This window comes from Sminthopsis crassicaudata, chromosome 2, assembly GCF_048593235.1.
Source record: "Sminthopsis crassicaudata isolate SCR6 chromosome 2, ASM4859323v1, whole genome shotgun sequence".
NCBI lineage: Eukaryota > Metazoa > Chordata > Mammalia > Dasyuromorphia > Dasyuridae > Sminthopsis > Sminthopsis crassicaudata.
The window spans coordinates 406,989,006-407,004,908 of record NC_133618.1 but is presented as its reverse complement, the minus strand read 5'-3'; the positions used below and the strand labels follow the sequence as shown (position 1 = coordinate 407,004,908).

The 15,903-nt window shown below is 38.1% G+C and overlaps 1 protein-coding gene across 1 annotated transcript in view; it reads left to right on the top strand.

The window, feature by feature from the left end:
- The window catches only part of ADAM19 (ADAM metallopeptidase domain 19), a 123,712-nt gene that overhangs the window by 36,604 nt on the left and 71,205 nt on the right, over positions 1-15,903 (top strand). The window contains exon 4 of the mRNA XM_074291925.1: positions 15,726-15,804. Within this exon, the coding sequence (XP_074148026.1) occupies positions 15,726-15,804 (79 nt within the window). The remainder of the gene's footprint in view (positions 1-15,725; positions 15,805-15,903) is intronic.

Genomic DNA, 15,903 nt, shown 5'->3' with positions numbered 1-15,903 from the left:
GAGGAGATTAGATAATAAGGCTTCTGAGATTTCATCTAGCTCTAAACCTGTTGAATTCCTCATCTCTTCAATGAATCTAATAAATAGCTGCCCTATTTCATTTACTTTTCAGGGTTCGTATAAGTTTCTTGCTATATGTGAACATGCCTTAAAAGACTAAGTCTCTTGCCTCCTAATCTAATGTTTGTCAAGAACAAAATCTGTCTTCACTCTTTAATTTGGGCCTCCTACATGATCTTCATCTAAAATTTTAAACATTTGACCTCCACCCTCAAGTGGGGGTAGTGCAGCTCCCACCACCACCCCATCTTTCCCATCCCCACCCCCATCAATTCTACCACTGGAGGCCTTTCAGTGGGGACCTTTTCATGGGCTTTCAAACTGCTCTTGAGATTTGGGTTCTTGGTGAAAACAATGATATCATTGAGTGGGTGGAGCAGGGCCAAAATCACTGTGAGCCATTTTAAGGAGAAACAGGGTCTTTAGGACATCTTTACATCATGGCCTCATTCCAGCTCTTCTCTCACCAGAACTGATATGACCCCTTTCCTTCTGCCTCAAAGAAAATTGGCAGTCTCAGACTTTTTCCCCTTGAGTACCCCAGGCTCCTTGGAGAGCAGCTGAGTGGGGCTGTGAGTTGTCAATGGCCACATTATATACCAGAAGGGGTTTCTTTTTTTCTGTTGTCCTCTTCCTAGAGATGGGTAAGGGGAGTCAAGAAGAAGGGTGGTGTTAGGAATGCCATGGGCAGGGATGAGCTAAGGACAACAGAAGCCTGTGTAGAGTTGATATTTTGGCTTTTACTACTAATGTTCATTCTGTGAGCTTGGGAGTGGGAGGGCAAGTGGGATGCTATAGCAATGGTCAGAGTGGCCTTTTAGAGGGATAGGTGGATAGAAAGTAGAATGTGAAAGGTGAATTATGAGAGCTCCTTGGGACCCTGATCCCCATTTCCTGTCATTATTTGTCCTGTCCCAAGTCTGTGGAGAAGGTCTGTTACAATTGTGCTAGGAGTGGGGAAGAGTAAAGGTGATTGCATATATGCTTTGCAACAATTCTCAGAAAAAAGGAAGGAGTGCTTAGCAACACTAGGTGGTTTATTAAGCAAATTGGAATCATATCACTGATTAGATTGGAGAAACAAGGCAGTGTGTGTGTGTGTGTGTGTGTGTGTGTGTGTGTGTGTGTGTGTGTCTGTGTCTGTGTGTCTGTGTCTGTATAAATCTTAATTGTCCTCCATCTCAGCACTACATTGGGTGACATACTGGCCATCCAGAAGGCTAGCTGGGTCCCTAATGACCCTAAAGCCTCATTCTTTCCTGTGTTTTGGTTTCTTCTGTGGGTACCAGCAGGGCTTATGTGGAAATCCAGTTAGCTTAACCCTCTGTTGCATTTTACTCTCCAGTTTTCCTCCTTTCTTCTAGCTTTAGCATATTTTGTTGATTGTAGTTGTTGTTCAATTGTGGATTACCCTTTGTGACCCCATTTGGGTGTTTTTTTTTTGGGGGGGGGAAGATACTGGAATGGAATGTGATTTACTTCTCCAGTTCATTTTATGAATGGGGAAATTGAATCAAACAGGACTAAGTGACTTGTCCAGGGTCACACAGCTAGTAATCAGAAAACCATATTTGAACTTAAGATGTCAACTTGACTCTAGGCCTAACACTCTGTGCACTATGCTATGCTACCTAACTGCCAATTTTAGCACATTTAGACTAATATAATAAGATCTGGGACAAAGAGATATGGTTTGGGTTCCATGATAGTTCAGACTCTGGTCAAAGCCAGAAAGAGCAGAAAAAATCTTCTGAGAGAGTCAGAAGCTAAGAGGAGGTCCTAGGCAAGTCAGAACTCTGGGGAAAGAATCAGTTCTGAAGGAAATTAATTAACAAATCAAATTTGTTCATGGTTCTCAGGTTTTGGATTTGGAAGTTATCTTAGAAGCTATGTGATCCAGCTCCTCCATGTTAAATATGAAGAAACAAAGGCTCACATCGAGTAGCAGAGCCAGAAGTCAAAGTCTTTCCTTATGTGCACCATCTCTTCTTTGGGGGCTATTTCTCTCACAGATGCCCTTTTACTTTAAGGTCTGTTCTCCATTGCTTTATGCTGTTTTTCCCTCCATTATTCAGACCTTTCTCCCCCCTTCTACTTGTCTCCTACCAACTGCAGCTCATTTTAGCTTGTACCTGACTCAGGACACAAGATGCTAGTTAACTAAATTTTACTTTAATAGTTTTCTAGAGACAATATTTGATTTTTATTTTCTAATTTAAAGGAGTGATTCAGGATGCCTTAACACATAGAGGTAGGAGAAATTTTAAATAACATCTATTTTATAGAAGAAGAAACTAAAACCTTAAGAGGTAAAACAATTTTTATGCAGGAGGATAACTACTAACAAATAGATCTGAGATTGGTCTTCTGATCTTAAGTTCAGGTATTTGTTACTATACCATATTGTCTTGTTGGAGAGACAATGTTGGCCTCTGAGAGCACTTTATAATCAGTCCTGATTTAAGTCTCACCCTTTGTGCTGGTCAATCCTTCAGCTCAAGGAATTGCCCACAAAGAGGCTGAGGTTAAATAAAGATCATGCTGCTGATGGAGTAAACAGGATTAGTGAAAACATCCTATGGTGTATAATGTAAAAATAAAACAAAGAAATCTGGGCTAACAGAAGGAGGCAGGGGCCCTTGTAAGAGTTGAGGGCAGATATAATGGGAAATAGTTTGTGAAAAGAAGTGTTGACTTAATACATTGTTTGAAACTTCCTGCATAGAAGAAGGTTAAGGAAAACATACCTCCTAGGTTTGGCTCTTACCCAGGCTTCTGGGTGGCGCCATTTTTTTTTTTTTTTTGCATCATCATCTTTTCCAGCTCTGGTTCCCTTGAGGTAATGTGACTTTGGTCAGATTGAAAAAAACATGCAGTGATTTTATGTCTAAAAGTGAAGCTTTAAGAAGTTGGGACCAGATTGACAATTAGAGTTTGGATTGCTCAAGTAATCTCAAATTGATACTTGTCTGACTCAGGGCCCTTATACAACTTTTGCTTTAGGACCATAGTTCTGTTGGTTTGTTCTGCTTCCTGGGGGGTCAGGAATTCCCAAATTCTCATCCTGGAATTTCTATTTGGCCTTGCAGGGTCTTTCTTCATTCTCCTCCAGGAATATTCATAATAAAGCTCTTTTTGGGAGATTGAGAAATTTAATGACCTTCCCCAAAGTAAACCTTTCACATTTCTAGGAGAGAGGACCCTGAGTGTATTTTGATATTCCTTCTTTGCCAGACTCAGTGTTTTCCAGGAACCTTGTAGCCAGATGCCTTTTCTTGCCCTTCCCAGGTTAGAATTCAATAAATGCCCTGGACATTTACACCTAAAAAATGGGTATGAGGAGAGGATTACATAAAAACTTAAAAGGAAACTTCATTCCTTAGTCTGTTCATATTCTGTAAATCAATTCACTGAAGTGAGAGTTCTACATGTTAAAATATATGCTGGGATCAGCCCAAAGCAGTTTTCTTTTATTATTTGGAATTTTTTTTTTGTTTTGTTTTTAGGATGGGGATGGGAGGGGGGGGGCCTAAGTGACCTTAAGTAAAGCTGTGATCCAAGTAAGGAGAAGAAAGGACCTCGGATGTACCAATGTTCTAATGCTTCCTTGCATCTGGTCAGCCACCAGAGTGATTGTCAGTTTTTAATACATCTGTTTAATACATTTGTTAACTTAGAACCTCAAAGTTTCCTTTTAACTTAAATTCTCAACTTAGAACCTCAATCTAGAGAATTTAAGTGACTTGCCCAAAGTCACATGGTAGTAGAGATATGAGTTTAATTCAGGTCTTCTGATTTTAATGTAGTGCTTTTCCCTTTACTCCTTCAAGAAATGTGTTTGTATTACCCTTCCCAGATAATGTTGGGGTCCTTGTTAGCCAATAGGAATAAATACTAATTTCCTGAGAGGGGATGTGATTTGCTTAATGTAATAAAGGTACTAAATTATAGACCTAAAATTTGATGCTTGGTCATTTGACATCAAAGCTAGTGCTTTAAGTCTTGACCCTTTTATCTTTGTTTATAGTTTGATTCTCTTCTCTTGAATTTCAAAAAGCCTTCCAAGACCCCACTTGGCTTATGCAAATCAAAATAATGAAGTATGCTATGCCTCCTAGAATTTCCTTATTTAAGAATGGGAAGATGCCTAGAAGAGATTATAAGCTCTACCAGATTTTTAACCTTTTAACTTTCATGGACACAAACAAAACAAAACAAAAACTGTTAGCTTTTCTCTTCAGTTTTAGGAATGACATAGTATCTTAACAGCTGTACAGCATTCTATACTCATCAAAGCTCTTTGGTTCTGATCACCTTTTACTCTCAGAGAAGTTCTGAGAGAAAGTGGAAGATGAGAGTAAGAAAAAAGTTTCTTTTTTCCAGTATGGAAGCTCTTTTTTTACTTTATTTTATTAAAGCTTTTTATTTTCAAAACATATGTATGGATAATTCTTTAACATTAACCCTTGCAAAACCTTGGGTTCCAATTTCCCCTCCTTCCCCCACCCCTTCCTTTGGATGGCAAGTATTCCAATATATTTAAAACATGGTAGAAATGTATGTTAAATCCAATAAATGCATACATATTTATACAATTATCTTGTAGAACAAGAAAAATCAAGTCAAACTGGAAAACAAATGAAAAAGAAAATAAAATGCAAGCAAACAACAACAAAAAGAGTGAAAATTCTATGTTGTGAACCAAACTCTGTTCCCACAGTCCTCTCTCTGGGTGTAGATGGCTCTCTTCATCACAAGATCATTGGAATTGGTCTGAATCATTTCATTGTTGAAAAGAGCCATGTCCATCAGAATTGATCATTGTTGGTGCTATGTACAATGATCTCCTGGTTCTGCTCATTTCACTTAGCATCAGTTCATGTAAGTCTCTCTAGGCCTCTCTGAAATCATTCTGCTGATTGTTTCTTATAGAACAATAATATTCCATAACATTCATATGCCATAACTTATTCATCTTAATTGTTTATCATCTTCTCTTCAGAACTTATCATTCTTAATTTATCAGCTCATCAGACTAAAAAAGGAGGGGAATGTAAGTTAAAAGAGGAAATGGTTCAGATCTTTTAAAGGCCCAGCCCCGAGGTCCAACTAAGAAAAGGGAGCTTTGCAAAGATTAGATACTAAAAGGGTTTTGGTAATAGGTAGAGAATTAAAGGGGGTACAAAAGAGCCTTCCTATTTGATGCCCTATGGGTCATGGAAACTAAGGAGCTATTTTCAGAGTGGATTATGGTTAGGGTACTACATGACAAGTAGTGACATTACTAACTTATGTCAGTGCTTAAAATTTCCATCTCACTATGATTTCCACTCTGCTCTGTGAATAAAGAATCATTTATTTAGCACTCCCTATTTGCCAGGCACAGTGCTAAGTGCTGATATTTAGGGACTAGTTGATGCCAGTAAGATGCTTCAAGAGAAGAGGCAATTTTCCAAACATGTCCCTGGAAGATTAAGAGAAATAAAACTATCAACATCCTCAGCAGTGAGCAAGCATGAGGAACTAGTTAGAGAAAACAAAGGGGAACCAGTAGACCATTGAGACATATGGTAGGTCATTCCCTCCCCCACCCCCATTTCCTTTTTTATCAAGTCAAATACTCCTAAAAGGGGAAAAAAAAAAAAAAAAAGGTGTTTGGTTTGTGGTGGGGGGTGGGGGAGGGGATAGAGTAATGGGAAGGAATTGAGATGGGGTAATTTTCTGGGACACACTTTGTTCAAGATTGTTTCTTGAAAATTCCAATTCAGCTGAGTGATGAAAGACTAGCTTCCTGTGAATTCCTGCTGAGCCAGCTAATGTCAGAGGAGAAGAGTAGAAAAAAAGAGATGGATTGAGAAGGGGAAGTGTTTCCTGACTGGTTCTGCAGGCTATTTTCTCCTTGGAAGCACTAGTGTTGATAGTAGCCCTGCCAGATCTGGACCCCTGTCAGGAGCTTTTGAACGATGCATATCTTAGAATCTTAGGATTCAAAGCTAGAAGGAATTTTAATGATCATCTGTTCTAAGGGCTTCATCTTACAGATGTAGAAGCTGAAACTCATGGGGCAGGAAATGAATGCCTTGCATGAAGTCATATAGGTAGTTGGTAGAAAAACTCAAATGTGAACCAAGGTCCCCTGGCTGCAAATGTGATGCTTTTTCCATTGTACTGCACAACTTCTTCAATTATTCTTATTTGAGGAAACTGAGGCACAGAGCCAGGAAATTATTTGCTTTGGACCTCATCATATATTAACTGGCAAGAGTCCAAATTTGAATTTAGGTCATGAAATTATTGGTCTGGAACTGAAAGGAAATTTTAACTTTAGGAGTCTATTCCAGAATCTATTTTTTCTGGAGTAAGAGACAAACTGAATAAAAAGAATGGGATCTGTTTAGGGTTTTTTTTTGGGGGGGGGGTAAGGTTATGATTTTTTTTTAACCTGTGATCTCATCGGTTTAAGGAATTCCTTTGAAAGAAAGCCCATCAACATTGATTTTGTAGCTCCTAGTCTTAGGAAGTTGTGTCACCAGTCTCACAACCATATTGTATCGTAAGAAAGACTTGGACCCTGGTTTTCCTGACTTCCAGACTGGACTACTTAAGATCCTAAATTTTGTGAAAGAAGGAGTATGGACAAGGGCCCTGGAGACAGAACTTGGTTTACTTAATTTCTTTGCTCTGTAATTTGTTGTAACTATCCAACACTAGTTGGAGTAATCTCTCTGTCTCAGTCCTCTCTTAGGGTTGTGGGGGAGAGTGGTGGTGGAAGAACACAGAAAGGAGATATAGGGGGAGGATGGTAATAGAGGAGCACAGTAGGGAGACATTGGAGGAAGGGTGATAATGGAGGAGTACAGTAGTGAAATATTGTGTAGTCATTATAATTCAAGCATCCATGTTATTTTGGATGGAATTCTGGTCTTGCTGAAGATTTTAAACAGCCTTTCAGTAAAGTCCTTTTAATGTGTGGTCTGCCTGTAGGGATGAGGATGAGTTCCACTGGGGATGGCTCAGTACTAATCTTCATTCCTTTGGCAGTCTGTGATACTTCAATGCTTTCGTATTGCCTGTTGCCAAAACAATAGGATCATTTTACAAATGAGGAAACTGAGTCTCAGAAAGGATGTTACTCGCCAAGGTCCTACAGATAGATAATAGATATTACTCTGGCCTTTCCACTGTCTTCTTTCTTTAATATTTTCTGGTTTGGAATCTTGACAACTTAAATAAAGAGGTAGTCAACAATCATTTATTATGTGTTTAATAAGCACTATGGATACAAAGAAAGGCAAAAGACATCTGCTCTCAAGAAACATCCATTCTAATGTATGTCCAATGGAGCAACAACATGTAAATAACTAGGACACATACATAATAGATACAGAGTTGTTGTTCAATCATTTCTTCAGTAATGTCTGACTCTCTATGACCTAGTTAGGGTTTTTTTTAGCAAAGATACTGGGGTGGTTTGCCATTTCCTTATTCAAGATATAGAATACATTAAAGATTAAAGATAGGAATCTGAAGATTGAGGGATGATGTTTAATGGAAGGGTAGCTCTTTCTGGAGCATCTTGTCCAAGGTCACACAGCTAGGAAGTATTAAGTATCTGAAGCTGGATTTGAACTCAGATCCAGGGCCATTGCTCTGTGAGCCATATAGCTAGCCCTTTCAGCCTGAATTTAAACCCAGATCTCCTGATTCCAAGTCAAAAATTCATTCTCCTGCTACTGATTGGAAGGTAAGGCTGAAAATTTTGTGAAATTCTGCCTTACTTAAAACCAATTCATGAGTCAAAACATTTCCCCATGATGTTATTGGTCCTTTTTGAAAATGAAGGACAAACAACAAAAAGAACAACCTAAAACAGTCTGGGCTCAACAGAGAAGGGAGAAAAACATTGCTTATTGGGCACACTGGCTTAATTGCCCTGGGATACCTCTCCTTTATGATAAGTCTGCAAAAGTAGCTTGTATATTATCTCCTCAATATGGATTCTTTATCCATTGTTATAGCTTACATATCTACATCTATTCATCATATGTAATTCTTGTCTGTAATTCTCAAATGTATATCTGTCCAATGTACTGAAGGCCTTTCTTGGGATCCTTTGATATTTCATAAACATCTTTTCCAATTACATTTTCTTTAATTTATTGTCTATTACATCGCCCCTAGGTCCCTGTGATGGATAGTTACTGCTGTCTAAGAACCAGCCTAGCTAGCGTGAAAAGACTCATCACCAGGGAGTTGCCCAGAAGGTGATGAATTTTCTAATAACCCATGAAACAAGAATAAGCTAACTCTAAAAGCTGAGAATAAACATCCTGAAACATACATTTATCATGTGTTTGATGGGCTCCTTTATATGCCACATCTAATTAGAATTTGTTGAGGTAACTTGATGCCCGAGAAAGTGCTGGATTTGGCAACAGGTGACATGGATTCAAATCCCACCTGCAGTACACATGCCTGCTCTTTGATTTTGGCCAAATAATTTCTTTCCTATGATCTTGCTTTTTATAAAATGTTGAAATAATGCCTGTACTATCTCAGAGGAGCATTGTAAGGGAAGAACTTTGCAAAACTTAAGTATGTAAATGGGAATTAAGTATTAGTCTTGGGACTCTTTAGGAAGTAGTACTACATCTATGGACATTCCATTAGATTTAGCAAGTATTTGTGTTTCTTCTATGGACTAGGAACCGTGGTAGGAGTTAGAGATAAAAAGACAAAGATAAAAATAGGTTTATAGTCTATTAGTGATGGTAAAGGAAGTAGGGGAAGGTAGACAGCATGAGGGCATATAAGAAGATTCACAATATTTGCAAAGTCAAAGTAATTTGAAGAATAGAGGATGGGGGCATAGTAACTGAGAGAATCATGAAGTCTTTTGTAAGAGGTGGCACTTTACCCAAGCCTTAAATCAAGTTCAGGATTTAAAGAAGAAAGGGTGAGGAGCGAGACTATTGTGGGCATGGGTGTCTGTCCTTGCAAAATAGTATAGAACTAAGAGTTACAATAGTTACTAGAAAGTCTCTCATCCTGGACCCATCATTGTCTCTCACCTTCCCATAGCCAGTGTTGCCAACGGTTGCTGTTTTTACCTTTGCATCTTTCCAATACCCATCCCCTTCTCTCCTGTAACACACATTCCTCCCTCACATCCCTCCCTATTCCAATCCATCCCCCATTTACTTACTAAAATGATTTCCCTAAAGTGCAGATCTGACCATGTCACTCTCCCTACTTCTTGTCACCTCCAGGATCACATACGAAATGCTATGTTTGGCATTCATAGCTCTCCATAAACAAGCCCTTTTCTTCCTTTCTACTCTTCTTGCACACTTAACTCCAATTCATATTCTTCTATGCAGGGACACCAACCTCCTGGCTGTTCCATGAACAAGATACATGCTCTAGGCATTTTCTCTGTCTGTCTCCATGCCTGGAATGTTGTTTTTCCTATGCTCACATTACTGATCTTCTGTGTTCTGTCTTTTTACAGGTAGCCTTACTTAACTCCTCATCTTCATTTAGTTGCCTTCTCTCTGTTAATTATTTTTCTATGTGTAATTTGATTTGTATACATTTGTTTATATGTTTCTTTCATTAGCTTGTAAGCACCTTGAGGGTAGGAACTGTATTTTTCTCCTTTTTTTTTTTTTTTTTTTTTGTATCCCCAGTGCTTAGCATAGTGCCTCACACAGAGTAGACACTTTAATAAATGTGTGAAAGTGAAAAGATATGAGAAAATTCTGAAAGGAGAAGTTGGAGCTCGATTGCGAAGAGTTTGCGAATGCCAGAGTTTATATTTTGTCCTAGAGGTAATAATAAGAAATCCTTGACTCTTCTTCAGTAGAAGAGTAGTATGGTCAAATCTCTTAACTTGGGAAAATCTAGTTGACATTTTATTTGACAGACAGATTAGAGAGAAAGAAACTGGAGGCAAGCAGACCAGGTAGGAGGCTATTGCAACAATCCATGCAAGAAATGATAATAGTCTGGACTAGAGTAGACAAAAAGGGGACAGATGGTAGAGATGTTCTGAAAGAATAAATGAATGAAAAAAACATTTATTAAACACAGCACATGTCAGATACTGTATAAAAAGCTGTTGAGATAGAAATGACAAGAGTTGATAAGTTGGATATGGGTTGAGTCTGATACTGAGGTTTCAAATCTGAAGTGACTGTGAAGGTGATGGGGTTTCAAAGAAAAATGGAAGGAAGAAGAAGGTGTGTGTTTAGGGGAAAAGAGAATGAGTTTGGCTTTGGACATGTTGAGATGTTTAGCAGGCAGTTAGTGGTGTGGGACTACAAATGTTAGAGTTGAAGGCTGGGTATATAAATAAGAGGAATCACATACAAGGACTTGGGAGAGATTAGAGATATTCTAACATGATAGGAATACTTTCCATGGAACCAAAAGCTTCTATACACAAATGGTTCTTGTGTTTTGCTTTATATTTAATTTCCCTGCTGGCTCTTATTTTCTGGCCAAAGTCTAGAAAAAGAAGGGGAGGGGGGTGAAATGTGACAAGAGAGACCATTCTTATGTGTCTTGTTCCATCTGGCCACAGAGAAGGGAGTGAGGGGTGGGAAGGGGAAGAAGAGTAGGAGGAGACCAGGAATCTTGGCTAGGAAATACTGTCTCTTCAGAAGCTCTGGTCACTGCTGTGGAATCCTAAGGCTCCCAAGCTGGGTCTAATATCCAGCTTCTTGTAGCATCTCCAGGGAAGAATCTCTGGCCTTCTTCTTATGATCTTATAGTATTGTGAATAGGTTAGTAGAAATAATATTTATTTGCTATGTAGTTCATCTTTGTATGCTTTTGCCTTAGTGGTGGCATTTTAGATTGTGGGAGATTGGAACTTCTATTGGAATCTATTTATATTTCCTTTTTTCTGCCATGTTAGAAAGTTTTTTTTTTTAATTCATTTTTTCAAATTATCGCCTCCCTCCCTCCACTCCCTCACCCCGATGGCAGGTAATCCCATACATTTTACATGTGTTACAATATAACCTAGATACAATATATGTGTGTAAATACCATTTTCTTGTTGCACATTAATTATTAGCTTCCGAAGGTATAAGTAACCTGGGTAAATAGACAGTAGTGCTAACAATTTACATTCGCTTCCCAGTGTTCCTTCTCTGGGTATAGTTATTTCTGTCCATCATTGATCAACTGGAAGTGAGTTGGATCTTCTTTATGTTGAAGATTTCCACTTCCATCAGAATACCTCTTCATACAGTATTGTTGTTGAAGTGTATAATGATCTTCTGGTTCTGCTCATTTCACTCAGCATCAGTTGATGTAAGTCTCTCCAAGCCTCTCTGTATTCCTCCTGCTGATCATTTCTTACAGAGCAATAATATTCCATAACCTTCATATACCATAATTTACCCAACCATTCTCCAATTGATGGACATCCATTCATCTTCCAGTTTCTAGCTACAACAAAAAGAGCTGCCACAAACATTTTGCCATGTTAGAAAGTTAACTAATGACTAACCAATTAATCCACAAGCCTACTATGTGCTAGATACTTTGCCAGGTATCAAGGATATAAAACCCCTACATTTCCAAGGAACTTATCATGGGAGAAAGCATATATACAAATCAGCAAATATAAAATAAATATAAGCTAAATTTCTAGTGAGGAGGGCACTAAGTACCTAGAGATATCTGGAAAGGCCTCATTTATGTATAGCAGCCTTTCTGGCTTCACTCATTTCTTTTTCAAATCCCATTGTACTAACTAGTTAAGTCCTCTAGAAAATAATGACTACTGTTCTCGGGGTTTTAAGACTAACTATGAGGGGATAGGGTTTCTTTATTATCCATAAGCTCTGATAATATACTCCACAATACTGATCAACCAACTGGCTATAGTCAAATTAGGATCTCACTGAGAACATTTAGGAAGATAAAATCCATGAGACTCACTTTCCCCTCTGCACATGTTCTGTAGCTGGGGAGAATGGGCTCAAAGATATTGAGGTACACATGTAGTGAACATCTGGGGCAAGGGGTACCTTTTTTTCTTCATGCAGTTCCTACTGAGTTGGCGAGTTCTCAGGCATGAAAAAAAATTCTTCCCCTTACTCAACTGGGCTGGTTCTTTCCAGCGTCTTATCTGATGAGTCAATCCTCAGCTAGGCAGGGTTAAGTTGGTTGGTCAGCTGCAGAGCTGGTTCCTTACTAGACTTGATTACTACTGCTGTGGCCAATAGCTCTGCTTGCTAGTTGGATCTCTGATGTCTTAATGAGTCGTCTCTGTCTCACCATTTGCCTGGATATTGCCATCCTTAGGAAGACCTAAAATCAAGAAAAAATCACTGTTCATAGACATGTGGTGACTGGGTGGGAAATAGGGCACTGTCCCCTTTCCAAACCCAGAAGCCTCACTAGATGCCAGGAAGAAAAGCATAAAAATGCACTGAAAGATGGTCATAATGATCCTTTTGTATCCTTTTGCACAGTTCCCGCTCCATTTTGGAATTCTCAGGAAGCCAAATGCTAAAGAAAGAGAGCATCATTGATGGGCAAAATCCCTTTTATCTTCATTGCCCAAGAGAGAGATTATCTAGAGGGTCTCATGAAGGTTAACTTAGGCCTGGGGGACTGTAATTAAACATTAGGTTAGAAAGCTTAAGTACCATCTAATATGGGAATGAATAGAATTATAAGAATCAGAGCTGAAAAAGATATTAGGGAATAACTAGTTCAATTTTCCGGACTTTTCTGATGTGGAAAATGAGGTCCAGAGAGGCACATAGTAGGCACTTAAATGTTTATTAATTGAATTAAATGAATCGTGACTACTGAAATAGGTAGGTGGTATATTGAATGGAGTGCTAGGCATAGAATAAGGAAAATTTGAATTGAAATCCTGCTTCAGACATTCATTAATTTTCTGAGCCTCAAATTCCTCATCTGTAAAATGAATATAATAACTCTTACTTCAGAATGTGATTGTGAGGGTCCAGTGAAATAAAGTATGCACATAATGGTATGTAAATAACTGCCAATCTTAAAGTGCAACATGTTAGCTGTTATTTTTAATGCCCAAAGTTATGCTGATAATAATTAGCACAGCTTGGATTCAAACTCAGATCCTTGTGATCCCCAGTCTCCTATATTTTCCTATATACCACATTGCCTCTGGGGAAGCTTTTTTTTTTTTTTTTTTTTTTTAGGGGAACTTAAGGACAGTTTAAGCCCTTACCCCGGTTGATTTTTCTCTGATGGTGTGAGTCATTCTTCCTATATTTGATCTACTTCCCAAGTGAAAGGAAATCTTGTTCCTTTTTCTTTAATGGTTTTGTTCCTCTGTCATTTTTCTTTCATAGAAAGTATAAATGACTGCTTTCTGTATGTCTCCTTCTGGCCTTGGGGAGCCTCTACCACATCACACACCGTCCATCCCCAGGAGTATAGAGTTAACAGCCAAGGTTTTTCTGTATCCCACCTCACTTCTTAGGTCCTTTATGTCTGACAGGATCCTTAAAAGGAATTGCAGTTTATTTGAGTCTAGTCTAAGAGCATTTTTCAAGCAGGAAAAGCCAGAGTGGGCAACTTGTACTTTTCAAGCCCCTTAGAGGTATCCTTAAAGGGATGATGTTACACTTTTCCAAATCCTTTTGAAATGAAAGCTTAGAACAACCATTATATGATATAAGCCCTCCCACACTCTCCTTTTAAAATTTTGACTTATTTTGACATTTGCTAAAAAGCTAACACAAAATTTAGTTCTATCTAACTGACATTTCCTATTTCCTATGTGGTAGAGTATGGTGGTGGCCACTGAGATATTCTTAGATTTTGTTATTTGATAATATTTTGCAATGCTCTCTTCTTATTTAGTCCACTTTCACTCGCATCAGTTATTTGACTATTATATATTAAAGGAAAGAGGGGAAAAAAGCATTTATACAATATCCGTTATATATGCCAGATACTGTACCAAGCATTTTATAAATATGATCCAATTTGATCCTTGCAACAGCTCTGTGAGGTTGGTGCTATTATTATCACCCCCATTTTCCTGATGAGGAAACTGAGGTGAGCAAAGGTGAAATTGTTTGCCCAAGGTCCCACATTTAGTAAGCATCTGAAGCTAGATTTGAACTTGGGTCTTCCTGATTTCAGGCACAGTGTTCTATTCATTGTATCACCTAGCTTCCTCTTTTCCTTTCTCTGATTATGTTGTAAGTTCCTTTGGAATGGCTATAAAACGTGCATACCTTTTGAGTCAGAAGTGTTACTACTGGGTCTGTATCCAAAGAGATCCTAAAAAAGGGAAAGGACCTACGTGTGCAGAAATATTTGCAGCAACTCTTTTTGTAATGGCAAGGAACTGGAAACTATAATGGATGCCCATTAGTTGGAGAATGACTGAGTAAGTTATGATAGGAATATTGTTGTTCTGTAAGAAATGATGAGCAGGATGATTTTAGAAAAGCCTGGAAAGATTTACATGAACTGATGCTGTGAAGTGGGCAGAACCAAGAGAACATTGTACACAGCAACAATAATCTTTTTGTGATGATTATGTGATGATCAACTGTGATGGATTTGGTTCTTTTCAACAATAAGATGATTCAAGACAATTCTAATAGACTTGTGATAGAAAGTGTCATCCATATCTAGAGAGAGAACTATGGAGGCTAAATATGGATCAAAATATGGTATTCTTTTTGTTTTTGTTTTTCTTTCTCATGGATTTCTCCATTTGTGTCTCATTTTTCTTGTACAATATGACAATTATGGAAATATGCTTAAAAGAATTGAACCTATATCAGATCCCTTGCTGTCTTGGGGAGGTAAAGGAAGGAAGGGGAAAAATGTGGAGCCTTATCAAAAATGAATGTTGAACAATGAGATGAACCAAATCAGCTCCAATAGAGTATTAATGAATTGAACCAGCTATACCCAACAAAAGAACTCTGGGAGAACCACTACATAGAATTCCCAATCCTTCTACCTTTGTCCACCTGCATTTTTGATTTCCTTCACAGGCTAATGGCACACTATTTCAACGTCTGATTCTTTTTGAACAGCAAAACAACTGTTTGGACATGTATACATATATTGTATTTAATTTATACTTTAACATATTTAACATGTATTGGTCAACCTGCCATCTGAGGGAGGGAGTTGGGGGTAGGAAGGAAAATTGGAATAAAAGGTTTGGCAATTGTCAATGCTGTAAAAATTACCCCTGTATATAACTTGTAAATAAAAAGCTATAATAAATTTTAAAAAATGAATGTTGAAAACTATCTTTACATATATTTGGAAAATAAAATGTTATTGAAAATCTAAAAAATAAATAAATAAGTAAATTAGACTCTTGGAAGAAAAAAGTTTCTTTGGAGAATGGCCTGTGTTATCTACCTCTTTTTTGTTCTTGGGAGCTAACATAACACAATACTTATAGAGAGTATATAAAGGAGGTTTGTTGATTAAATGAATGAATGACACATGCCTAAATGACACTATTTCCCCCTGCAATTTTGAACACCCAGGGTATTCTCCAGAGGGGAACCTACTTTTGAGTATACTCTGAAAGTGGTTAAGGTTAATAAATGATGTTGCGAGGTGAGTGGTATCCATATTCTAACAAAGCCTGGTTCTGCTTTTGCTGCTTACAGATACCTCTTTGCGCCCGGCTTCACAGAAACCCAGTATACAGCAAATGGGAGCCATCAAGTCACACCACTGAAAGCAGAGGTTAGTACTCTCTCTATTGCCAGATTTATTCATTCTACCTCCACTACATGTCTCATGCCAAATACCTTTTCATTAACCAAATAGTTGCCACTTTGGTTC